Source organism: Hyaena hyaena, unplaced genomic scaffold (assembly GCF_003009895.1).
Source record: "Hyaena hyaena isolate Hyena2069 unplaced genomic scaffold, ASM300989v1 scaffold_18, whole genome shotgun sequence".
NCBI lineage: Eukaryota > Metazoa > Chordata > Mammalia > Carnivora > Hyaenidae > Hyaena > Hyaena hyaena.
In genome coordinates, this window is record NW_024080649.1 from 1,754,223 (window position 1) to 1,779,066 (window position 24,844).

The following is a 24,844-nucleotide window of genomic DNA, read 5'->3' on the forward strand; positions in this document are numbered from 1 at the left end:
GCCTCAGAGAGCCAGCTCTGGGCCTGGTTTCAGTTCCGCCTTCCTCCCTTGGTGCCAGGGGAAACAGAGCCGGGGCAGCAGGAGGCCCAGAAGTACACAATGTTTTATTGAAAAAGTCAGGCCTCAGCTGGCCAGTTCCATTCGGCTTCGCTCGGTGGGGGTCCCTGCACACTGTAGCCTGAGCCAGGTCATCCTGCAGGTGGGCTGGGTCAGACCCCCCTCCCTCATCCCCCTTCCCCTCCTCTCTGATGGTGACATCCAAACAATAAATATGCAATAAATAGCGTGCCTGGGCAGGCTGCCTTCAAATTCCTCATCAGCTCCCACCAGTCTTCTCCTGGGGTGCTGGATGGGAAAGTCCCCAAACCTCTCAGGGTCCCACAGAACCTTGGATCCTTCTCCATTGCCAGGCCCAGGCCTGGTCTCCAAGGAGACCTAGCAAAGCTGGGTCCAGGGTGGGGCCAAGCAAAGCAGGGCTGGTGGCTGGGTGCCGGGAGGGGGCTGCTACCCTGGACACCTCCACTCTAAGCCACAAGTGTATATGAGGCTCAGGAGTAGATGGTGATCACTTCGCGGCCACCGCCACGCACCAACAGCACACGCTCGAGGCCCTCAGTCAGCACCTCCAGGAACTCCATGTCTGCAGAGCATCAAGTCAAAGAGGCAGCACCGGGACCAGGGGCACCCAGGGAAGTCTGGCCTATTAATCAGAGCTGGGGTAAGCTAGCACCCCCCCGGGGGCATCTAGGGAGAAGAGCTCCTGGCCTGACCTCCTGTGTGTCCACCTCCCCACTGCCTGCCTCTCTACAAAAGGATACAATTTTCATCACCTTCGCTGTTCTTGGGTGGGCCAGGCATGTTCAGTAGCACCAGGCGGGCATCATGGGAGCGAGTGACAATGACTTCATTGAGCTTCACAGCAGTGTGCATGCGCCGCACATTAGACTGGTCCCTGCAAGTAATGCAGCTGATCGTAGACCCCACCCCTGGCCCACCCAATCCCACCTCTCCCATCTCATCCCACCTCCCACCCCCAGACGCCACTGTGGTTGGGTCCATTCTTACTGCACTCACGGTTTAATATGCACCAGCTCCCGGAAATTGTCAGGGGTGTGGCTGGGGTCCCAGGACTCAGCTGTCATGTACTTGTCCCGAGTCCATGTCATCTGGATCTTGTCAGCCCCAGCTGCAGACTCGTCTTCCTCGTCTGAGTACAGGCTCTCCAGCCGCAGGGCTGAGTGCCGGTCCTTGACCAGCTGGGCCTAGGGAAAATCAGAGGAGGTGGCCTCAGTATCATGGGAAAAGGGGGGCCTGGCTGGCCCAACATAATCACTTGGCTTCGTGGAAATGGGTACTGAGTTGGGTGCGGCTGAGGTGACTCACTCTGATGCCCCAAACTGATGGTGTCTCCAAAGGTCTGACTGCCACCCACCCCTGCCCCAAATAAGAAAGCCACTGACTTCTCGCTCCCGCTCCGTCTTGGTCAGCCTCATCTGCCGCAGCATTTGGGACCGCTGTTCCATCATCAGTGTCCGCTCATAGGTGTATGCAGAGATGTCACTGTTATGCTAGGGAGAGAGTGGGCTGTGAAGAATGGGCTACATGGGACAGGGTATCCGCAGAGCCACAGGGGCAGGTGACTCACCATCTCTACCACCTCCACCTCTGCCTCAAGGCGTAGGTGGTATAGGAAGATGGCCAGATCCTTCTTCATCTGGATGCTGTTGTCATCCATCTGGGCCACTGTGAAGATGCGCATCCGGCACTTCCTCCACACCTGTGGCACGGGAGCAGGTGGGTGGTTTAGTCACATTCCACCTCTCCAAGGGCCCAGCCCTTGCCACCAGGGCCCAGCCACCAGGCCCACCTTGTGCTGGCGCAGCAGAAAGGGCAAAAGCATGAGCATGCCGCCATCGTGCACAATCCACCACACATCAATGTGGCCCTCCAGGTAGCGCTCATGGTTGCTGGGGTAGAAGGCGATGTTCTTGGGCACGAGCAGGGCCAAGTGGGCTGCCGTGGTGCAGCGCACGGTGTCTGGGGAGGAGGGCCACTGCTCACTGCTGGCCTGTGGCCCTCCAGCCTCTGCCCTCGCCTCATCCCCAGCCCCTCTCCCACACAGCCAAGCCTAGGACCTATCTATCCCATCACAAACCAATGAAGGTCTTCCAGGCACGTGGGTCTTCGCTCTGTCGCCAGCCATAGGGCCAGCCCAGCACCACGGAGTTGTGTCTCATGCCACCCAGGCCACAAGACTGGATGAGGTGGGCCAGCCCCTCTCGCACCTTGCTGGCTACCACTACCTGGCAGAAGCCCTTCACCTTCTCAATCTCCATCATATTCTTGATTGTCTGTAGGAAACATACCAGCGTCAGCAGGCAAGGCCATTAGCATTCCCTCTGCTGGGCTCCCTCCCAACAGAATGCCTTAGAGGTGGGGGTGGGGGAGGAGGGGGGAAGCTGCCCACCCGGAGGCCATGTTTTCAAGAAGAGGCAGCCATAACCCCTCCCTCCCACTGTCCCTGCCTTGATCCAGCTCTCACATGGCAGCAGTGCTGTCCACCTGGCTGGTCAGGATTAGTCTCCTTCTCCTAGGAGCCAGCTGCAGCCCAGACACCTCTAGTTGGCCCCGTCCCCCAAAGCAGGCACCTGCTCAGCAGCCTGGGCCTCGCCATAACTCTCCAAGAAGCTGCCCTGGATGACAGAACCGACGATGGTCAGGCCCTTGCCAGCCTTAAGCTGGGAGGCAAAAGTGAGGAGCCGTGGGTACTTCACATGAAGGTCCTCGTCCAGCTTTAGCAGCACCAGCAGCTGAGGCCTGCAGTGGCCATATGGGGAGCCTCAGACCTGGGCCAGAGGTCTCCAGGAAGCCCCTCTTCTTCCCTTCTCAGCTCACAGGACCCCACCAGTTTGAGTAGCAGGGATCCAAGGGCACCACTGACAACCCCAGCACAGGGAACATGGACTAGGGAGGGAGAGCCAGCACCTCTTGACCCTCCCACCCTCACAGGAACCCCCTGAGAACCTAGAGTGGTTCCTGCCAGTCTGGGTGTGAACTCACCGCCAGTTCTTCGTGTGAGGAGGCCCCTCCTCTAGCCTCAACAGTGCATAGCGGGCAGCACTCAGGGACAGGCCTCGGATCCCATCACCCCACTCCTTCTCAGCCCTGCAGTGGCCAACCATGAACTGGTGAGCCCCTGGTCCCAACCATGGGATTCTGTCCATGTGTGTGTTAAGATGGAGGGCGACCAGACCTTGAGTCACAGACCCCCAGCCTCGCACCCATGGTGGCTAGCAAAGGATGGCTCAGCTCCCCCAAACCCAGCATACAGACTGTGTCCACTTGTCCCAGCCAGGTGGCAGCCCCTCACTCACCCTTGGTATTCAATGTACTTGTAGATCATGCCTGCAATGAGCATGGCGACCAGGGCGTAGTACCAGGAGGAGACAAACATAAGGGCCAGGCAGAGGCTCATGCCCAGGAAGGATAGCGCCCTGAGTCGGGGGGGAAGGGCCAGAATCAGGAAAGATCAGTAGGGCCCCAAGCCTCCAACCCCCGCCAATCTCTCACCACTAGCAATCACTGTCCACGAAATTCAACCCCCATCCTGGATGGGATGGGGCTCCTAGCTTCCCCCAAAATTCTTGTGTCAGAGGACTTAGCTCAGAGGTCCAGTGGCACTTACCAATGATAATACTTGAACCGGGGCCGCCAGTTGGGTGTCCTTAGGAGCGTCTGCACAGCACAGGCCAGATTCACAAACAGGTAACACATCAGAAAGAACCTGCAGCACAGGGAATATGTGGTACAGAGTGGCCTCCTTGGCAGCCAGGTGACTGATACACCTGATCTTCCCCAGGGTGGAGCTGGACTAGGAACTCAGAGTGTCAAGGCCCTGCCCTGTGTAGGCTCAGCCAGGTCTCCCGAGCTGGCAGATGGGACTTCTGTAAGGGCATCCACAGAGCCAGGTCTTGGAGGACGGACAAGTGTCTGCAGGTGGGAAGGTGGGCTGCGGGCAGGGGGAACACTGGGAAAGGATGTGCCGAGAAGTGCTCAGTGTCTGGGGATGGCTGGACAATATTCAGGCCTCTGGCCTGGGTGACAGTTGGATGAGGGGCTGTCATGAGTGTGGAGAAGAGAACCTCAAGGGAATACAAAAGGCTCATTTTGCATACACTGAATTAGAGACACTTGAGGGACGCCGTGGTGGGTGTAGGAGACGGGGACATGGGCTAGGCCTGCTGTGTGAGCCCTTCAGCTCGTAGGAAAGAAAGGGCAGACAAGAAGGTAGGAGGTCTTACTAGTGAGGGCAGGCCACAGGCAGAAACCCCCAGAAGGGGGAAATGGCCGGTCCCATTAGGGCTGCAAGGAAGAGTCACCTGATAAAGGCTGAGGCACATGCTCTGGCTTGGGCAGTGAGGGATCACCACCCCATGATGGTGGCAAGAACAGTTTTGGGTGTGCTATTTATGCACTGGTGGAGCTGGGCTGTGGTGGGGAATCAGAGAGCACTGACTTTGGAAGGCCTGGCTGAGGCTGGAGGGGCTACTTCCAGGGAGAAGGAGGGCCTATCAGGTCTATAGACTGACTGGGGCAGTGAGCAGTAGTCCTATGATAACCAAGCAAGCAAGAGGGAGCATGGGCAGTAGAACGAGATGTGTGAGGAGAAATGGAGTAGCTGCTGGCAGAGGTGAACACAGTAACCACATGAGCTCTGCCTCACGGATCCCTGGAAATTGCCACATGCTGACCACCTCCCACAGGGCACTGGGAGATCTCAAATGCCCAGCTGATTCCAGAACTTTAAAGCAAACGACTTCGAAAACAGATAGGTGGGGCAGTGGTGCCTTCACCAAGGCACTAGGCACCGGCTGCTTGCTCTGTCCGGGAGTGGAGGGCTCTGGCTGCTTGCTCTGAGAGGCTCCCATGGAGGAGTGTGGGACCTGTTGGTCTGCCTAAGTGCTCACTCCTGCACGCAGAGGTAGGCTGAGTTCTGCCATGCACACTTCTCCCCATGCAGCCTGATATGTCTCCCAGCTGCATCTTCAACACCAGACAGAGTCACAGGGAGGTGCTAGGGCCTCTGGCTGAGGGGTGCTGAGGGTGCGAGGAGCCCTTCCCAAGACCATTCCCCTGCCCTGCCCCCCAGCTCACATGGATAGAATGGGAGCCACCATGTCGAGGGAGGCGATGAGGATGCCCAGCTCAGCAATGAGTGCTGTCAGGAGGAGTGCCCACGTTGGCTCACCATTTGCCTTTCCATGGCCAAACACCTGCATGCACCAGGGTCAGTAGGGTCAGCAAGGGAAGAAGTTGGTCCCATCACCACCATTCGACACCTTGGGCCACAAGCCACAGCCTGGCCTCCATCATCCCCAAGTTGCCCCTCTGGGGCTCAGGTCGTATCTGTGACTGTCCTGATAGATACCACAAATTTCTCTGCCCTCCCATCTCCCCAGGCCTCTCCGCTGTGGATGAGCCATAGATAGGTCATGAGGATTCTGGCCACAAGTAGCTCTGCCAACTACTTGCACACCCTTGATGCAAGGCAGGGCCAGGGCAGCCCGCAGCAACTTCCCATGGATGGTTACGTGGCCCTGGGGCCATCACAGGCCCCAGCAGGATGCAATGCGTCTGTATTCCCTACCTCTCTACCCCAGCCAGCATGGGAGACCAGCAATAACCAGGCTATGGGGGAGTAAAGACAGGCTCACCCTGAGGAAGGGAATGATGTTGTCCTTGGCGATGGCCTGCAATAGGCGTGGTGCCCCAGTGAGGCTTTGCAGGCCGGCACCACAAGTTGAGAAGAAGGAGCCGATGACGATGACCCAGGGCGAAGGCCAAGCCAATGTGCCCACCACCAGGTTCCTGCTGACGCCATCACCGTACCTGCAGGGGCCAGGCTCAGGCCATGCTCCATGCAAGGAGCCCCGAAACTCTGGGTGGGGCTGCCCAGAGTGAGGGATGTCAGCAGTCAGGAAGGATGGCTATGGTGGGCAGAGCTCTGGCCCCTCAGCAGAGGAGGCTAGTCCACCAGCCCCTATCCTTTCCCTCAGCCCAGCCCTGGTCCTGATGTCACCATCCTCTCAGAAGAAAAAGTCCTGGTGGGGCCGGACTCACCTGGTGGCACAGACCACCATTGGCAACCAGCAGCCTGAGGACATGTGTGGGACCACGCGTACGAGGGGAGCTGGTGTCAGGGCAGGCAAAAGCTGAGCCCCCTGCCACAGGGAGGGGCCCAGCTCACTCACTTGTCCCGGAGTACCACACCCTCGATGCAGGCACCAAAGAGAACCACGCTGCTGAAGTCTACAGCTGTGTCAAGGAAGGCTAGGCCTCTGCTACCACTGCTGCCCGCCCCCTCAGTCCCCATACAGAACCCACACGCCCCTTGTCCTAGCCTTAGCCAGTAGACGCAGCTGAGGATTTTGTGTTGTGCGCCGACTCCTCAAGCACGTGCATGTGAAGAGTAAGGTATGTACGCGTCCACGTGTGTGTGGTATGTCTGTGTGTGCCAGCTGGTAATATATGCAGGCAAGTGCCTCCCGTCCCCTCTTCCCACCCACCCCAGGCCTGGGAAAGGATACACACAAGGGAGGTTGTAACAATGGCCAGAATGGTCCCCACAGGGATGGACTTCTGGGCATCACGGAGGTCCCCGGAGCGGTTTGAGCCAGCCATAATGCCTCCAAAAACAAGAAGAATTCCTCAGGGGTTCCCCCCGGGAGACCGGGCAGGGCTGGGTGGGCTGGCAAGAAGTACTCACCTGTTACAGAGGGAAAGAAGATGCCAACCAGCACGGTGAAGGATGTGGCGATGTCGGCCACCACGTACAGGGGCAGGCTCTCCTTCAGGCCAAGGGCATCTGTGGAAGGCAGTCCATGCTTCTCCACGACCTCGCCCTTCTCCAGGTAGGCACTCCACAGGTTTTCTGTGGGGGCAGCAGCATCACTACTGCAGCCCCACTTACTTCCCAGGGGCAATTTGGGGCAGCCCAGCCAGAGGCTACCGATGTGAGAGGCTCTGGGGGTTCAGGATACCGGGCTAGGGGAGACTTGCATCTGCCACAGGGAAGGAGCTGTTGTGGCTAGAAGTCTGACAGGCAGAGGTGGCTGAACCACCATCGGCCAGAGCATTCCCGCTGCCTGCCTCCTAGACAGAGGCCCTTTATGGCTCCTGTGAGAACAATCCCAGGCAGCGTCAGGGGCTGGTGACTGGGGAGAGGGGCTGCCAGAATTTTCTGGGGGCTGCTGCATGCCTGGGATACTGGCCAAACAGGCTCTTTTCACTCAAAACCTAGCTGGCAGGAGCCAAGCTGAGAGGACACTGCTGGGCTGGGAAGGCAGCCAGACTTGCCCCCCACTCCTGAGCTGGCCACACAAGGACAGCTCTGTGCTCCACTCCCTGCCTCCTGCTCAGCCTGTGGGTCAGAAGCAGGAAGATGGGAGGGAGGACGCACCCTGGAGCACACCAGCAGCCGCGCCAGGGATGCCAGGGATCTCAGTCACATTGTTGACCAGGAAGTAGGGGTCACAGGAGTCAGTGGTAAGGTTGGGGCTGTGGCAGAAGAGGTTCCATAGCTGGGTGGCCACTGTCTCATTGTTCACCACGGCTGTCTTGGCACAGACGTCAAACTGGTCCCGGGACAGGGTCCTGTTGCCCAGCATGCATACTCTGTGGGGGAGGGGGGGGGCGGGGACCAGAAGCATCAGCACCTGCTCAGCTAGAGGCCCCAATGTGTTCCCATCCTCCAGTCTCGGGACCTCTGGCATCAAAGGCCATCTGCTTGGGAGGAATATCAGTGCAATGCCTGGAGGTATTCCCAGGTTACTTACGGAAACACAGGAGGGTCAAAAATTGACTTGATGCCCCCGGCATAGATGGACAGGATGGAGATGATCACACAGGCCAGGAAGAGTGAGGCAAATTTGTTCACATACTTGACACCAACAAATACCACTAGGGTCATGAAGGTCAGAAAAATGGTCCCATATACCCGCATATTGTTCAAGGTGGCACTTGATGTATCGTGAGTGCCTGTTGGGTAAAAAATGGCAGCTGGCGGAGCAATGTAGGTCTGAAACAAGACAGATAAAGAAAGTTCGATCTTCCTACTTGGAAAGTGAATCCTGTCATTTTGGTTTTCTTTTTCTTTTAATATTCAGAAAAAGACACAAAAACCCATATGTTATATGAGTCCATTTATATAAAATGTACAGGGGCACCTGGGTGGCTCAGTAAGTTAAGCATCCGACTTCGGCTCAGGTCAAGATCTCACGGTTCATGGGTTCGAGCCCCGCGTCGGTATCTGTGCTAACAGCCAGCTCGGAGCCTGGAGCCTGTTTCAGATTCCGTATCTCCCTCTCTCTCTGACCCTCCCCTGCTCACGCGGTCTCTCTCTCTCTCTCTCAGAAATAAATAAAACATTTTAAAAATTAAAAAAGAAAGAAAATGTCCAAAATGTATAAATATGATTAATGGCAAGAAGCAAATTAATGGTTGCCTAGGGCTGGGAGGAATGGGAATGACTGCCAATTATGGGGTTTCTTCTTCTCGGGGGGATGACAATGTTCTAAATTTGATTGTGTTGATGGCTGCACCACTCCATGAATATACTGAAAACCATTAACTTGCATACTTTAGATAGGTAGCGAATTGTATGGTATATGAATTATATCTTAATAAATCTATTTTTTAAATGAATTCAGACACGGGAAACAACCTGAATACCTCAACAGCCAACAAATAAATAATGATAGTACTGGGTTATGAGCCAAAGAATAAAGTAAATATCCAAGAGTCCACACTGATATAAGTACATGATTAAATAAGTAAATGGGGAAGAGGACAAATTTTCCTTACAGAAAGAATCCAAATAATAATGTAGGAGTGTGGGAAATAGAAAAACAAAAAAACAACCCCTCACCCCTACCCTAGAAGATCCAGGAGCAGAGCCATTCTACAGGCAAAGGACCTGGGGGTGGGCATAGCCAGGCAGTTCCTGTAAACATCTCCTACTGTCTGGATCCCCAGGCATGGGCACTGGTTACCCTGTACTCCCCACGGCCCCTCCATCTCTTTTTCACCAGCTGGGGAAGTCCAGTGGGGAGGGGGAAGCTGAGTCAGAGCACACATGGGGCTCATGGAGGGGGCACTGGCCTCCAGACAAGGTCCTGTTCACTCTGGTTTAGGGACGAGGATAACATTGATCTGAAGGGCCCTGGCATAGAGCCCTGGGGGAGACAGACCTGCCAGAGCCTACACAAGCCCAGGATGTAGGCTCTGCATGATCACCAAGATCACTCAGTTAAATACAACAGTTCACAGACCAACTGCTATGGCTGAAATGGTGCCCAGGTGGGTGGAACGCTCAGGGCCAAGGTGAAGGCAGCCAGGCCCCTTCCCTGCCTGGCCCATACTGGCAAGGGGTTGAAGGGGAGACTGGTGTGAGCAAAGATCTTCCTCCCTCGAGAAGGCCTTCTGTATAGGCCCCAGACCCTGGCCAGAGGTAAGGGGAGCATGAGCAGCCCGAGCCTATGGGAAATGGACTCTACGGACAACAGACTTGGCCAGGGCTTAGCCTAACTCACCAGCAAGATCTCAATGGCACCTAGGATGTACATGGCTGCGGCAAATGTTGTTCCCAGGTAGAAGCACAGGCCCACAGCGCCTCCAAATTCTGGCCCCAGCGAGCGGGAAATCATGAAATAGGAGCCCCCGGCTACAACAGAGAAAGTCAAGGCTTGTTTTTCTTTAAGGGGGCTTCCCCCAAAACAATCCCTCACAACCACCCAGCGTGACAGGGACTGTTTTTCCCATTTACAAGGCTGCATGGATAGTAAGTGGCCAGGCTGGGGCTGAACCCCATTTCCCATCTGATTCCAACACCCAGCATGGGCCAGTAAAATGACTGCTTTGCTAGGGCAGTTCTAATCCACAGCAATGGCCACGTGGCCCACTGTCCTCCAGCTCCCTGCACTTGGGCCAGTCCCTACAGCCTCCTCTAGCTAAGTAGGTCCCATCTCAACCTGCCTCACCCTTCCCTAGGGCTGTGTTTGTTTGTCTGACCCCTCCAGACTAATGCAAGGGCTGTGTTGTCATTCTTTTGTCCCCGGGCTGAGCAAAGGGCCTGCCAAAATTCTGTAGTCCTACCTCTAAGATCCTCTCCTTAAGGGAACAGATAGGGTTGTGACCAGATCTGTGTGCGGTGCTGCTCATGACAGTGTTTAGAACAGTGGAGAAATCAATCCCAAGAGCAAGAGAATAATCACATATATTAGGTGTAGGTATCCTATCAATCCTGTTTCTAACTCAGGATGGTGGGATTATGGATTCTTTCAATTTTCTTTTAAATATTTTTCTTCATTTTCAAACCTTTTTATGGTAATCATATATTGCCTTTTTCCTCATTACTTTTATATAATACTAATAAAGCTGTTACTAAAAAAAATCCAGACACAGAGCCAAAGTTGGCTGAATAGCTAAACAGCCAAAGTGAAACAGTTTGAAGAAAAATATTCTTCAATATTTATTTGCAACAAAATAAATTATCATAGCGCTGGATTATGAGCCAAAGAATAAAATACATACTCAGACATCCCCATCAGTATAAAAATGGTTGAATAGGGGCAACCTGGATGGCTCAGTTGGTTAAGCATCCGGCTCTTGATTTCTGCTGAAGTCATGACATCCAAGTCCATGGATTTGAGCCCTGAGTTGGACTCTGCGCTGACAGCATCTAGAGCCTGCTTGGGATTCTCTCTCTCCCCCCCCCCCCCCCCCCCCCACCTTTTCCCAGCTCGTACTCAGTCCCTCTCTTAAAATAACAAATCAATAAAAACTTTTTAAAAAATGGTTAAATAGGGGCACCTGGGTGGCTCAGTTGGTTAATTGTCTGACTTCAGCTCAGGCCATGATCTCACGGTTCATAAGTTCAAGCCTCACATTGGGCTCTCTGCTCTCAGCACAGAGCCCACTTCAGATCCTGTGTCTCGTACTCTCTGCCCCTCCCCTGATCATCCCCCGCCCCCTTCAAAAAAACATTAAAAAATTTTTTTAGGGCCGCCTGGGTGGCTTAGTCAGTTAAGCGTCCAACTTTCACTTAGGTCATGATCTTGCGGTTCGTGGGTTCAAGACCCGCGTCGGGGGGGGGCTCTGTGCTGACTGCCAGCTCAGAGCCTGGAGCCTATTTCGGAGTCTGTGTCTCCCTCTCTCTCTGACCCTCCCCTGCTCACACTGTCTCTCTCTCGCTCTCCTAGAAATAAATAAAAATATTAAAAAATAATAATAATAAATAAATAAATTTTTTTAATGGTTTAATAAATAAATAAATGGGGTCTCTGAGAACTAAGTCCAATCTCATTATCCCTGCTGAAAAGGAAAACCCTCTGCATTGTCTATCTTATAATCCGTAGTGTCCAGACTCTTTGGTTTGGGCCACCCTATGTGTCCCATACATAGGTCTTTGTCAGCCCCAGTACCCTTTAAAAAAATTACTTGTATACTAAACAGACAAAACATAAAACAACAACAATCTCAAACTCTGTCAAGCAAGGATGCTCTTAAGTGTTGGCACTATCATAGTCAGCAACTACAACCTCACCAGAGAACTGTTTGGGGGGAAGGAGGGTGTGACTTGGCAATGAGGGCTCCTGGGCATGTCAAGGCGGATCCTGGGTCCCTTCCTCCCATCAGGCCTGGGGTGGTGCTTACCCACCTGGAACCACACCATTGGTGGCGATGGCGCTCATGGAGATGGCCGTCAGCAAGGTCTGTGGGAAGGAGGGCTTAGGTGAGCAGCTCAGCTAGGCGGGCTCTGTGAGGGGGCTGTGGCCCCCATCCTGGTGAGGATACTCACACAGCAGCAGCAGATGAGCACGATGAGGAGGGCCTGCAACACGCCGGCTGTGCCCACCATCCAGGTCAGCCGCAAGAAGAGGATAACCCCGAAAATATTCTGTAGGCAGGGCAGGTACACCCCCATTAGGGTGCCCATACTGGGTGCCTATGGAGCAGAAAGGGAGGGGGAGAGCACAGAACATCAAAGGGTCTCAGTTGCACCAGGAAAGGCCAGCCCCTGATCACTCGGAAGTCCCCTTATTCCCAGGGTGTTCTATCGGAGACCAGGTTGGAGAGGGGAACCCCGAGTGTAAGTGCTGGGGAGCACGGGTGGGTGGGTGACAGCTGGGATATCTATGTTGACTTCCATATATGAAGATGTTTGGGACTGGAAAGGTACAAAACCTACTTCTTTTCAAAACCCTGCCTGTGAGCTTTTGAGCCTCACCTCCCCCTCAAGGTACTGCTCCCTTCCCCTCCTCTTTTCTGCAAAACTTCTGGAAAGAAAGGTCTGTCCTGAATACCATCTCCCTCAGCAGGTGCCATGTCACCCATGTCAGAGTCCAAGAAGTTGTTCCTGGGACTCCCCTCAAACCCCCAACTCCAGTCAACTCCAGTCCAGCTGGATACCAAGTCGTAACCAGTCTGCCTCCCAAGCTGCCCTAAGATCAGCCTGCCTGACTTCAGCCTCAGTCCCTTGAACCTGGGGCACCACACCTATGGCACCTGGATGGTGCCTTCCTGTACCTGCTGACAGCCCACTGAAAACCAAGTCTAATCTCATCATCCCTGTTGAAAACCCTCTGCAATGTCTCTCCTGTAATCCACAGTGTGGGCCAGACTCCCCAGTTTGGGCCACCAGGTGTGCCCCATCACCTTCTTTGACAGCTTCAGCCTCTGATGACATTGGTCCCTCACAACATCTGAACCAGGACGTGTGCTGGACTCTGCCTAGAAGGGTCAGCCCTGCCTCATTACTTCAGTTAAACCTTCAGGGGGCTTTAACTGTTACCTCTTCTAGAAACTTCTCCTGGGTTGCCTTAGGTTGAGTTGGTACTTCCTCTTACATCCCTTCAACACATCTGATATACCCTTCTATCACAGTAGTCACCACAGGTCATGGTAACGGTTCACTCGAATGTCTCATGACCATATTGGGGTATATACTTGGTTTGTTTACTTTTCTATCACCAATAGGCCCCACATGTACCCGAAAGGTGGTCCTGAGCCCAGTGGGTGGTGCCTTGGAAGGCCCCTGGGATAACTTGCTAGGGAAATCGTGCATAGACAATAGACACTTAAGCTGAAGGATAGGTAAGGAAGGTCCAGTGGGCAAATCCAGGCAGGATTTCTCTACTTGCTAAGGGCAGAGTAGGGGCCAGCCAGGAGGCCAGGGCAGAGGCAAGGCTAGCACCTTGTGAAAAACTGAGCCCCCATGAACACAGCCTCGGGTAGCAGGGCTTGAAGAGCTTCCACCAGAGCCCCAGCAAAGCCTGCTGCCCTGAGGCGGGGGTGGGAAAGAGAACTATGTGGCCATACGAACTCTTCTGAAAGGTCCCGCCGGGCCTGAGGCAGGATCTCTGTGCAGTCTAAAGGGACCTCAGAAGGGCCTGGAAAGGCACAAGTAAAAACAAATGGTCCTTCGAACTGGTGACAGACACACCTTATCTGGGCTCTGAGCCCTACACGGAGGCCCTGGACCACTCACTGGATAGTGCAGCTCCCAGCCCCACCCCCATTCAAAGCTGAGTCACTCTGGGGAAAGGGCAGTGTGGGAAAGGGCAGGGCCGGAAATGCTTTCTGCATCCCCAAATAACCTCTGGCAGCCTCCGAAGGTCATCAGGCCAGACCCAGAGAAGCTGCCATGGAGAAGCTGCCTTGGGTCTGGTTGGGGGCCCACCCTTCCTGCTTTAAGCCTCCTTTCCAGAGGACCCTGCTCAGACCCATCCTGGGTGAGGACCACAGCTCAGTAGCTCCAACTCCCCAGATTCCTGCTGACTCACTACGGACTGGATCAGCCTTCTGCTTCCTCCATGGCAAAGCTACTGGAACTGAGACACTCTTGCTATCCTCCTCCACCCTAACCCTTGGGCCAGTAAGCCGGGCAGGTAAGCTGGAACTGAGGCCCTGCATCCTGACAGGCTCCTCATAAAGCTAAGGACCACGACCCTTTACCAACACAGACTTCCTTCTGACACTTCTTTTGGGATGTGCACTAGCCTTTCTCAGGGACCTTTTTACTCCTCACCACCAGCTCCCTGGACTTGGCCCTAAGGAACAAAGAGAGGCTCTTATCAAGGATTATACCCCCCCTCTCAAATAAATAAATAAATAAATAAATAAATAAATAAATAGATTAATTTAAAAAAAAGAGGGCACTTGGGTGCCTTTGTTGGTTAAGCATCTGACTCTTGATTTCAGCCCAGATAATGCAATTGAGCCCGTGTCAGGATTCTGTCCCTTTCCCTCTGCCCTTCCCTCACTCATGAGCTTTTTTCCTCTCTCTCTCTCAAAATAAAAAAATAAAAATTTCTTTAAAAAAAGGATTGTAGGGGCACCTGGGTGGCTCAGTCGGCTGGGCGTCCAACTTGGGCTCAGGTCATGATCACACGGTTCGTGGGTTCGAGCCCCGCATCGGGCTCTGTGTTGACAGCTAGCTCAGAGCCTGGAGCCTGCTTCTGAATCTGTGTCTCTCTCTCTCTACCCTCCCCTGCTCATGCTGCCTCTCTCTCTCTCAGAAATAAATAAAACGTTAAAAAAAAAAAAAGGATTGTACCATCCACTGCAGGAAATACTCTCAGAGGCTACTCCCTGCAGAGCTAAATAAGGATAGTCAGAGATACTCAGGGTTCTCTGCCATGGGCAGTCCAAAAAATGCCAGCAAAATCACAACCAGTAGGATAGGGCGGGGGTCCAGTCCGTGTGACCTCAAGATCTCAGCTGCCTTCTCTGAATTGGGGGCTGGTTTGCCTCCTGGAGGGGTAAGGTGAGGGGTACACAGTGGCCTGGTCTACCCTCTCCTTGGGCCACCCCAGCAAGGTCCATATTTCACGAGCAAGTCCAAGGCTGGGTCGCCAGTTTATCCCAACAAGAACTTCTTTGGCCTGTGCTGATCTCCAGCAAAAACACTATGGCTGGTGCTGGCGAGATCCAAGCTCCTTCTAAATCACAGCTGTCTCCCAAACCTCAGGAAGTCAGTAAGTAGAGAGGGAGGGCTCTTTGCCTCCAAATTGAAAATGTCAAAAAAAAACAACCCTCCTGTCTTCAGTTAAACTGAGCCCCATCCTATAGGAGCTGAGCAAAGATGTGTAAAGTCATCCTGAAGAGAGGAGGGCTGGAGGGCCAGGGGCCCGTAGCGATGGGGGATGGGGCCAGGAGAGGGATAGGGAAGCCCCAAGAGGCAGTGTTTTGCTCCAATCACCCCCCTAACCCTGGCACTCAAGGAACACAAGGGCTGTTTGAGACGTCTGCCAATGGAAGCAACACAGTGAGAGGCAGGTTTTGGTCACCTGGTTACATAGTCCCAATGGATAACCAGGTTCCTGATTCCCTTCTCCATCCGGATGGAATGAATGCCAGTGCTCTGGCCCTCTATAGTCACAGAGTTCACAGTGAATCCACAAATCTGTCTTCTAGTGTACGCAATGATCTTGTCTAGCTGAGTCACCTTAGGTGAGTTACTTAATGCCCCTGACACTCAATTTCCTTATCTGTAAAATTAAGGGTGAAAATAGCACGTGTTTCACAGCTTTGATGTAAAGGTGACACGCACGTCCACTGCTCAGCATAATGCCTCGCACAGAGACATCAGAGAAAAAGCAGCTGTCACTCTCACTATCATTACTGAGGGCCTTCCTGGCCCTCCGCCCCTCTAGTCCTCTGCTCCCTTCAGGGTCTTCTCTTTAGCTCACCCCTTAAAGCCTTCTTGAGCCCAAGGCACTCAATGCCCATCACCCATGCTCACCATACCTGGTGCCCACTTCCCCTGGGATGCTCACAACTGCCAATTCCATAGTGTTGAGTCAGTCTTCCTAGCAGTGGCCTCTCTGCTGCCCCTGACCGACCAGCTTACCTTGGCCGCTCTCCGGTGGGTGCCCTCCCCACTCTCAGCTTCCTCATGTTCCTTGGCGCCCTGCGTGAGGTTGGTGTAGCTGACAAGCTTGCCCAGGAGAGATGATACCTTTGGGCGGATGTCCAGCTCTTCCTGTAAACAGAGCCACAGGGTAATCTGGCAATGGGCCTGGCTGGTACCAGGCTACCTGTGGTGGCCAGCAACCTGGCCTCTGTTCCCTTGCCAAGCCCTCAGGCAGGCCTGGGCCTGATCCCACTCTTGCCTGGGGAAGCCCAAGCCAGCCTACTGGGCAGGTGTGGGTGCCACACCCCAGCACGTGCCACTCAAAGGCTGTCCAGTGACTGCTTCCCTCTGCCTCATCTTGGCTACGATCACTACCAGCCCATTTGTGAAAAATACCTGCCTCAGGGGAGAGGGCAGGGCACGGCTGGCAGACAGGCGAATGCCACACTTCATCCTGCCTGTTATGCCTGGCTCCCTTTCAGCTACGAGTGGGCCTCTGGCACTCACATCTGCCCTCAACTCTCCCATAAAAAAAGCCATTGCAGTAAACAAAGGAAGCCAAAAGGGGGATGCCTGGAATAAGTGAAGTCTCTCTTATTCATCCAAACCCTGAGCTGCTTGGGTGGTCTTACCCCCAGGCTCCAGGCCCAGGGCCTAGTAACACACCTCAATCCCCAAGGTAGGATCCTGGCCCATCTTGGGAGTGGAGCCAGGTCAAAGCCTTTGCTGCAGAAACTTGCTGCTTTTCCAGATCAGGAGGCCTCCCAGGCTTCAGGCTCCCCAACCCACACCTGAGTCTAGGCTTTCCCCGTTCCGGCACCCTCCCCAGCACCATGCCTCTACCTGCCTCTTGCCCACATTTAGTTTTTCCCTGTCAGTCAGCTCCCTTCTGACCCTACACACAAGGAGAAACCTGTTTGGAGTGAAAAGTGAAGATGCAGGTCTTCTGGGGCATGTGGAGATTGAGAAGCCCAGGAGATTCTATCATGGGACAGCTGAAAGTGTGAATCCGAGTTTAGAGGCCTAAACCATGTCTTAAAAATCTCGATCCAATTTCTGAGCGTAAGTCTGAAAAGGATAAAATTCAAGTTCAGAGGCATAAAACTGGGACTGTTTCCAGACAGGTGACCAATAAGGCTGCAGGTGTGGAGAGAGAAAGTAGAAGGACCAGGCCTCTGTAAACGTGAGGACAAGAGTTGGAGGAGCCAACCAGGCAGGACAAGGAAGAGTTCACAAGAGAGGGAAGAATGAGAAATACTATGAGTAAAGGGAAAAAAGGAAATCCTGAGGTGAGAAATCCTGACAGATGGTTACCTTGCTGGGGGGCTACATGGAAATCACCTGCAGAGGTGGTAACGGTGTGGGGTTGTGAGTGGCCTCTGGGAAAGCAGTTTCAGTTCGAAGGGCCAAGGGAAACAAAGGGAGACTGAAGGAGGAGCCAAGACATGAGGTAACCTAACTGCCTGCTTAGCTAAGGTCTGAATTCTGAAAGGCTCCTGCCCCCACTCCCACCTGCCCGCCACACCTGTGGCCCAGAATGGCTCTTCAGCTACCTCAAACAGTGCCAGGTTCCTGTCGTAGTAGTCACTTCCTCTGGAGGCCTCCAAGGGACAAAGGAAAGGGCTGCTCTCTCTGTGGTTGCCATGTCCTGTGAAGACAGAGGGACAGAATCCCAGTTAGGGACTGCTTCCTGAGCCCCTAGCACACCAGCCCAACAGGCCAGCCCACAAAACATCATCTCTGTAGAGCACTTTAGGGGAGGGTGTTACCAGGCTGGGCCTCAGGTTCACCAGCACACGCTGCCTGCCTCCGTAAAGGGCCAGAATTATCATGGCGGTAAACGATCCCCAGGCGTACGGGCTCAACCACGTGTTAACGCAGAGGGAGGAGCCATCTTAGGGGGCGTGGCCAGATTCTGGCCTCCCCTCAGACCACTCCACCACCGCGCCCCAACTCCCCTTTCCCAGGCCTATTTGGAATACCCCGAGTGCTGGGCGCCAGGGGCTCGGCGTCCTCGGGGCCTGACTGGGTGCTGCCTTCCAGATAGACGAAGCCACACAGGGCGCCTTCAGCTGCCATGGCCAGGGGGCCGCCTGCTAGCTATCCCACCATGCACCGCCCGGGGGCTTCATGGAGGGCAACCCGGGGCATGCTGGGAGGAGGGGCAAGGACTGTCCAGCGGGCGGAAGAAGTTGCAAGGAGCCATCAAGGGTCTCCTAAGAAAGCCCACCAAAACCGGATTAGGTGGCTCTTGTACTGAGCACGGACTACTAGCAGGACACCTGTTGGTCTCCCTGTCCCCAGATCTCAGGGACTTGCCCCAGATTAGGTACGTGGCCATTACCAGCCTCCACCCCCCCTCTGTGGCTGAGCAGTGTCTCCGTGCCAAGCAACCTCCTAGAAAGGAGCCAGATGACCTACCTACCTTCTTACCTACCTTCCTTTTTTTTAATAAATCTGACTTAGGTTTCAAAGCTTGTCTGCTTTTTCTGATTGCCCTGTTTTCCAAACTTCATCCTTTGTCAGTTTCGGTGGGTGACATTCCCAGTCTTCCGCTGAGCAGGCAGAAGACATGAAGGGCTCCTTTTCTAGTTGTTAAATGCTTCCCACCACCCCCTCCTCCAGACAGTATGGCAACTGCTGCAGTGGCTGGAGGCCTCATGGCCAAATGGAAATCTGTCATCTTAGTTCAAAAGAGCCATGTTGGTGTTGGATGGCAATAACTGTGGCAGCAGTGTTAGCCTGGTGTCCAGTGATAGAAGTGGCGACAGAATTGTCATCACCAACTCAGACTGGTGGAATGGTCCAGCCATGCACTGGCCATGCCTTGTTCTGTGAGAGCTATCTGTCAGCCTTCTCTGGTTGAATGCCCAAAAGTCATTTCTCTTGTTTGCAGCTAAGAAAGAAGAACGATTCATCCTCCATCTGATATAGCCTCTCGCCATTAGTATAAGATTTAACTTGCCATCTCTGAGCAAACAACACTCAGTAGGTGCTGTACTGTGGATTCTTTATGGCCCAGAGACCGAGAAATAAACTGTGTCGATGACCATTTTCAGGGCAAAATCAGCTCTTCCTTCCCACAGCATGTGAAAACAGTATGCCGCCTCATTTAGTAACCTGGACTAGCTAAGTGAGCCAAGCTGCTCAGTCTCATGAGCTACAAGATTGTGTGTAGGTAAATGCCAACAACACACTGACAAAGGCAGCAGGAGGTCAAGCCAGCCCATCAAGTCATGTTAAAACCTCATGGGGTCATTTAGCTCCTCAGATGTCCTCTGGCATTTGCTGTGCCTTTGATGTTTGTTCAAGATCAGGATAAAGAGCCACAAGAAAAATCAGAAAACCCAGTAACAGTGCTCGTTGTATTAACAGCCCTTGAGTGAGAAGTCTCTGAAAAGTACTCTTGGATTTTGTGACCAAAAAAAAAAAAAAAAAAAAGTCTCCCTTAAATGAATCAGATGCTTCATTCTGTCAGGAAATGGCACCTATAGAGCTCATCTTACTTCCCTTCGTGCATTGACTTCCAGGGATCTCCAACCTAAATTTAGTCTTTAGATGAAGTCACTATCTGTCTCATCTCATCCTTGCCCTCTTCCTCTTCGTGGTTATGATCTTTCTGACAGTGACAGTCCTTTGGGGGAGACACTTTTGTTGCATTTATCTCTTCTGTCCCTTTTGTGGAAGTAGGTTGGAAATAAACAATAAATTATGCTAAACTCATACACTTCAGCTTATCCCACTATTGTTGCCTATCTCTCTGAGAACTGTACTAGTATCCAGAAAAATGCAGAGCTGAGCATATAGCAGTCCTCCCAAAATGCCTGTGAATAGTCCTCCAAAATCTAGCCAATCCCTTGTCCTTTCAGCCATGATTCCAGAGTGGCTGAGAGCCCATCTAAGAATTGCCTTTAGTCCTCACAGTGACACTTCAGTGGATTATCATTTACCCACTTTTAGTAACAAGGAAAGTAAGGCTCAAAGAGAGTCAGAGGCAAGGTCCCCCAGTGAGAGGGCCCAAATGTGGGTCCCAGGATCCGCTAGAACCAGGTGGGAGCTATGCTGCAGGTTTCCTACTCCTACTCTGGGTTCTAGTTCATCCTAGGGTGCACCGCAAGCCTTTAACAAGAGAAGAGTGACTGGGGATTGCAATATGCCTGGCTTGGATTCCAGAACCTCCATCTGTGTGACCCAGGGCAATCTGCTTACCCTCTCTGTGCTCCTTTGGTTTCCTCTTCTCTGAAGTAGAAATAGTAACATTCACTCAAATACCCAGATGCATCAGGAAAGGAACAATGTGGTGCCAGACTATCATTCCTTGGATTTTCCCAAACTCATATAAGGACAGCTCCCACAGAACTGTGGGAATGTGCAGGGACCTAAGCAGTGCCTGGATGTTTGTACTGCCTTCAGCTATTCCAAAAATTCCAGGGCAGGTCTGGGCATGCCTGCCAGGCCAAAGCTGCCCAGATACCAACCTGAGACCCTCAGTGAATCAGAGCATGGTGTGGGCCTGGGGACTACCTGTGAGGTACATATATGTGTGTTCTTGCCAGCAGCTGTGAACACACCGGCTATAACTGGGGATCCAGGTGAGACTCCCCATCTCTGTGCTCACAAGCATCTGCCAGAGGTACCCCTCTGGAAGCTTCCCTCCCCCCACCCCCAGCCATCCACAGGCCATCATGGGCTGGATGGATGAGAGGCCCATCTGTGCTCCTTGGAGCAGAAGTATGGGCCTTGAGAGATTCAGGTACCAGGTTGGGGTGGCCCCACGAGATGGATCTGAGGCTGTTTTTGTGCCCCTTGACCCTTTGCAGTACCCACCAAGAAGGATCATAATCACTCACCAGGGCGCATTGTGTCCCCCATACCGCAGACACAGCCAAGTTCTGGCTGACAAGGAGCAAGAGAAGGAGGGGAGATAGTGGGAGGAGCTCGCCCAGCTTGGAGGGGCCTGGCAGGATGCAGCCAATGTGGCTCCAGGTCCTTCCAGTCACCCTGAGAGGCCAAGGCGGGGCCAGAGGCTAGGCTCAGCTCTGCTTGCCCTTGCCCGCTGCTGCAGGCTGATCCTAGGGATGCAGACTGGCCCAGCCTCTGGGGGAGAAGAGCCTTCCAGAGTTAACAGGGAAGCAGGGGATGCTGGCTCTTGCTGACCGCTGGAACAAGGCTAGGGGCAGGTGGGTAGAGGTGGGGTGCGTACATGCACACAACCATCAAGCCTGTACGACCTACATGATGTCCAGCAGCCCACACCACTGTCCTGTGCCATCTCCACACACAGCAGTCAGGTGTGAGAGCCACAGCCACACACTCGCACAAGCGCATACATATGTTGCTATATGTACAGACATGTTTTCCCAAAGTGAGTCTTGGCAATGACAGTCGCCCCCACCCGCCACCGACCTCCTGTGGTGGGAGGTGGAAAAAGGGGTCTGGGGAGAGGCAGGAACCCGGGAGACGGGAAGGATTTACCTTTAAGCATTAGTTCTAACACCTAGTTAAGAGGGTGCTGTAGTTTCTAAGCCTGGGTTTGAATCCTCTGGAGCAAATTATAGAACTGCTCCACTCCAGTTCACTCCTTCCTAAGTGTGAGTAACAGGACCCATCCCATGAGAGAAATTGGGAGGATTAAACAAGTTAATTCACGTGAAGTGCCTAGACAAGCCCGGTTCTGTGGAGTGCTCTACAGATGCCCACTGTACCTACAGCCCTAATGTGGGATCCACACGAGGGCACGCACAGGCAGTCACCACAGACCCCCTCAGGCAGGCACAGGCTGGCGCCACACGGCTGGGGGAGGAGAGGGTAGTCTCTGGGGCAGAGCCGCTGAAGCGCAAGTGGACAGGCGCAGCCAGAGGAGGCTGGGGGAGGTTCACAGAAGGTGGAGGGACTGTGGGTCCCAGTCCCTCCGGGATGTGGCTGTGCTCCCAGCCAGGAAGGGCCAGGGATGAGGGTGCTCGGCGCTATTCACTATCCGGACGGCCCCACTGGCCTGGCCTCTTTCGTCGGCCACGTCTGCAGCCCCCGCCCGCGGCCCGCAAGGGAGGAGCTGGGTGGGGAGGGCAGCCCAGCCGCGGGCGCCAAGGGCCCAGAAAATTAGCGTTTGCGCCCGCGAAGCGAGGGAAGTGGCGGCGGCGCCGACTAAGAAAAGTTGGGCCCGCATCGACGTGTGCTCGCACGGTCCGGATGTCTATGCGAGCGCCGGCCACGCGTGGCCAGCTCCCCTGCCCCCGCCAAGGCCCCCACCCGGCGCGCCCTCACCGTCCGAGTCCTCCCGCTCCGCGCGCTCCCCGTAGTCCACCCAACTGAGACCCTCGAGGTTGTCATAGTCGCCGCGCCTCGGCCCGTCCACCGGCACCACAGTGAAGTGAGGCATCGCGCGCGCTCGGCCCGGCCGCACCGGCTGCCGGCCCGGCTGTCCCCGCCGCTCCGGGCCGCCGCGCCCCGCCCGCTCGCATTCCTCCCCGCTGCGCTCACTTCCTCCGCCCGCCCCCCGGGCCGCCCCTCGGGGGCGGGGAGCAGGAGGGGCTCTGGCCGGCTCCTCCCTGAGGGGGAGCCTTAGGGTAGTGAATCCCCCCGCCCGGGGCGGCAGTGCTGCCAGTGGCTCCACGCTCTGGGGAGATCCCGATTCCTGTGTGACCTTGGGTGAGGGGTTGCCCTCTCTGAGCCTCAGATGCAATGCTTCTAAAATGGGGAAATGTGCTCCGTGAGATGGGGCCCTGGGTACACTGGCTCTGTGCTCTGCATCTAGCAAGCATCCAGCGACATTTCTGTTACTCAGGGACGGGAAAGAGGAGGCAGGATCCCCGCGCATGACCACACAGACCATCCCAGTCCTGCTCAAGGCCTCCTGCCATTCCTGGATATCCCCTCCCCATTCCCATCATCTCTGTCTCTCACCTCTCCTCCATGTCCCTGTACACCGAACTCCCTCGAAGATGCCATCCCTTCTTCGCACCTCTCACTGCCCTCTCTCCCTGAGGGAGGCTGGGAATTTCATGCCCCTTCCCCAGAAGCTGCTGCCTCCTTGGTGAGAAGGCGGCCCTTTTACCTCTTTGGGACACCACACTGGGTTCTTTAACCAAGTTCTTTCATCTTAATTTTCTTTTACTGCCTCACTTCCGGGGGATTCCTTTACCAAGTCGTTTACTTATTTGCTCTTAACTTTTCTTTCACTTTCTACTCCACTGCTTCAGATAACTTATCCATGTTGGCTTTACTTTAACATCCTTTATCTTTCTAGGCTATCCTTTCAGTTACTTTTTTCTCTATCAGAAAACCCCCGAGCCCATCTGACTTGTTTGTCTCCTTTTTTCTTTCTCTTTTATGGCTCAGAGAGCTTTAGAACATCACTGAAGAATCGGTGGTATCTCCCAACAGAACTCAGACTCTGACTACCTCCTCCTCCCAGCCGCAGTTGTGGGAAGGAATGCAGAGAGTCACTGGGTCCTGTAGGGGGACTTCCAAGCTGACTACCATCTGACCCTTACCCCACAGTCATCGGGCCAGAGCCTGTTGACTTGACTTCCTGTCCGTCATGCCACCTTCAGCTGTCCACAGTAGCAGCCTTCCAAATGGACTCCCCGTTCTCTCCCACTGCTCATGGTAGAGCCACCCCTTCTGAAGAGAACACCCATGTTCTCTTGGCCCACACAGCCCTGTTCCATCTGGCTCCTCCAACTCCCCCAGCCTCAGCCTTCTGGCCTCTTTCGCTTCCCGAAAGTCGGCGTCTTTCTGTGCATTACCCGCTCTTTGCTCTGACAGAATGCCTTTCTATCCTCTGCCCCCACCCTCACTAACCAAACTCCGCGCTTTTAGGGTAGGTCTCGCCCTGGAGTACCATCTCCTCCCCAAAAGACTTCTCTGACTCACATCCATCCACCTTGACCTCAACCTCCACTGGATTGGGCTGCCCTTAAGCACTTTGCCTTCATAGTACCCACTGCAGGGAGAAATGGGTTGGTGGGGAGCTTTGATGACCATTTTTCATGCCCGCTAGACTGTAGATTTCACAGGGACAGGACCTTTTTGGTACTGCTACCTCGGTATTCTCAGTCCCTTGCCCCAACACATCTTTTGAATAAACAATGAATAAGTGCCCCCTCCTTCCCATCTTCCCTAATGCTCTACAAAAGTTCCTAAAGTTCCTACCGCACCCTCACATGTGGCCTCTCCTCAGGGGTGGGGTCAGCTACTGTGTGAGGGAGATAGGCCACTGCAGCCCAACGGACAACCTTAGACTCTGAGAGACTCTGTGGCTAGGATACAACTTCCCGCATACCACTGACCGACCAAGTAGCATGTAACATCAGAGTATGTGCAGGCAAAAAGAAAAATATTTGCGGAGCATAGACACTTCACGAGAGAACAACTAAGGGATGCCTGCATGGCTCAGTCAGTTAAGTGACCGACTACTGGTTACAGATCAGGTCATGATCTCATGGTCGTGAGATGAAGCTCCACATCAGGCTCTGCACTGACAGCTCAGAGCCTCCTTGGGATTCTCTCTCTCCCTCTCCCTCTGCCACCCCTCCCCTCGGCTTGCAGTCTCTTGCGTGTGCACTCTCTCAAAATAAATAAACATTAAAAAATATCATTGCCTATTCACACGTAAAGAATACATTTAGGGGTGCCTGGCGGCTCAGTCATGAAAAACATTTGTTCACAAATCTGCTGGCTTAGTAAAGCTCTGCTCTGCTCTGCATGGCATCAGCCGGGGCCAGAAGATCTGTGTTCACGATGCCTCACTCACATGACTAGCAAGTTGTTACTGGCTGTAGGCCAAGAGCTCAGTGAGGCTGTGGATCAGGGGACTGAGTACTCCGCCTGTGTGCCTCTCCACGGGCTGCTCGGTTTCCTTATGGGATAGTGGCTGCAGTCCATGAATAAGCATCCCAAGAAGCAGGGAGTAGAAGCTGAAAGTTTCTC

At 54.0% G+C, this 24,844-nt stretch overlaps 1 protein-coding gene across 2 annotated transcripts; it reads right to left on the minus strand.

The window, feature by feature from the left end:
* Window positions 1-85: 85 nt before the first annotated feature.
* Window positions 86-22,336, minus strand: SLC12A4 (solute carrier family 12 member 4). Of its 2 annotated transcripts, XM_039223524.1 has the most exons (24): window positions 22,178-22,336; window positions 17,467-17,561; window positions 15,911-16,042; window positions 11,858-12,004; window positions 11,717-11,771; window positions 9,591-9,721; window positions 7,836-8,077; window positions 7,460-7,674; window positions 6,767-6,931; window positions 6,588-6,686; window positions 6,252-6,309; window positions 5,715-5,889; window positions 5,155-5,273; window positions 3,686-3,784; window positions 3,375-3,494; window positions 3,061-3,165; window positions 2,649-2,817; window positions 2,156-2,351; window positions 1,868-2,037; window positions 1,646-1,777; window positions 1,461-1,568; window positions 1,075-1,262; window positions 819-952; window positions 86-640 (listed from the first exon to the last, which is right to left on the minus strand). In XM_039223524.1, the coding sequence occupies exons 1-24, from the start codon at window positions 22,290-22,292 to the stop codon at window positions 549-551; spliced, it is 3,261 nt and encodes a 1,086-aa protein (XP_039079455.1). In that variant the 5' UTR covers window positions 22,293-22,336; the 3' UTR covers window positions 86-548. The 2 variants fall into 2 exon arrangements, with proteins under 2 accessions (XP_039079455.1, XP_039079462.1); XM_039223531.1 differs by lacking the exons at window positions 17,467-17,561; window positions 22,178-22,336 and adding an exon at window positions 16,827-17,240.
* Between the last annotated feature and the right edge of the window lie 2,508 nt (window positions 22,337-24,844).

What these genes read in the sequence shown, in the direction of transcription:
- SLC12A4 (XM_039223524.1), bottom strand. Translation starts at nt 22,292, where the DNA reads ATGCCTCACTTCACTGTGGTGCCGGTGGACGGGCCGAGGCGCGGCGAC. An exon ending in CTTCTTTCCCTCTGTAACAG is followed by an intron (nt 6,687 to 6,766) that starts GTGAGTACTTCT and finishes TTGTTTTTGGAG; the next exon opens with GCATTATGGCTGGCTCAAAC. An exon ending in GTGGCTCCCATTCTATCCAT is followed by an intron (nt 3,785 to 5,154) that starts GTGAGCTGGGGG and finishes CCTGTGCTGCAG; the next exon opens with GTTCTTTCTGATGTGTTACC.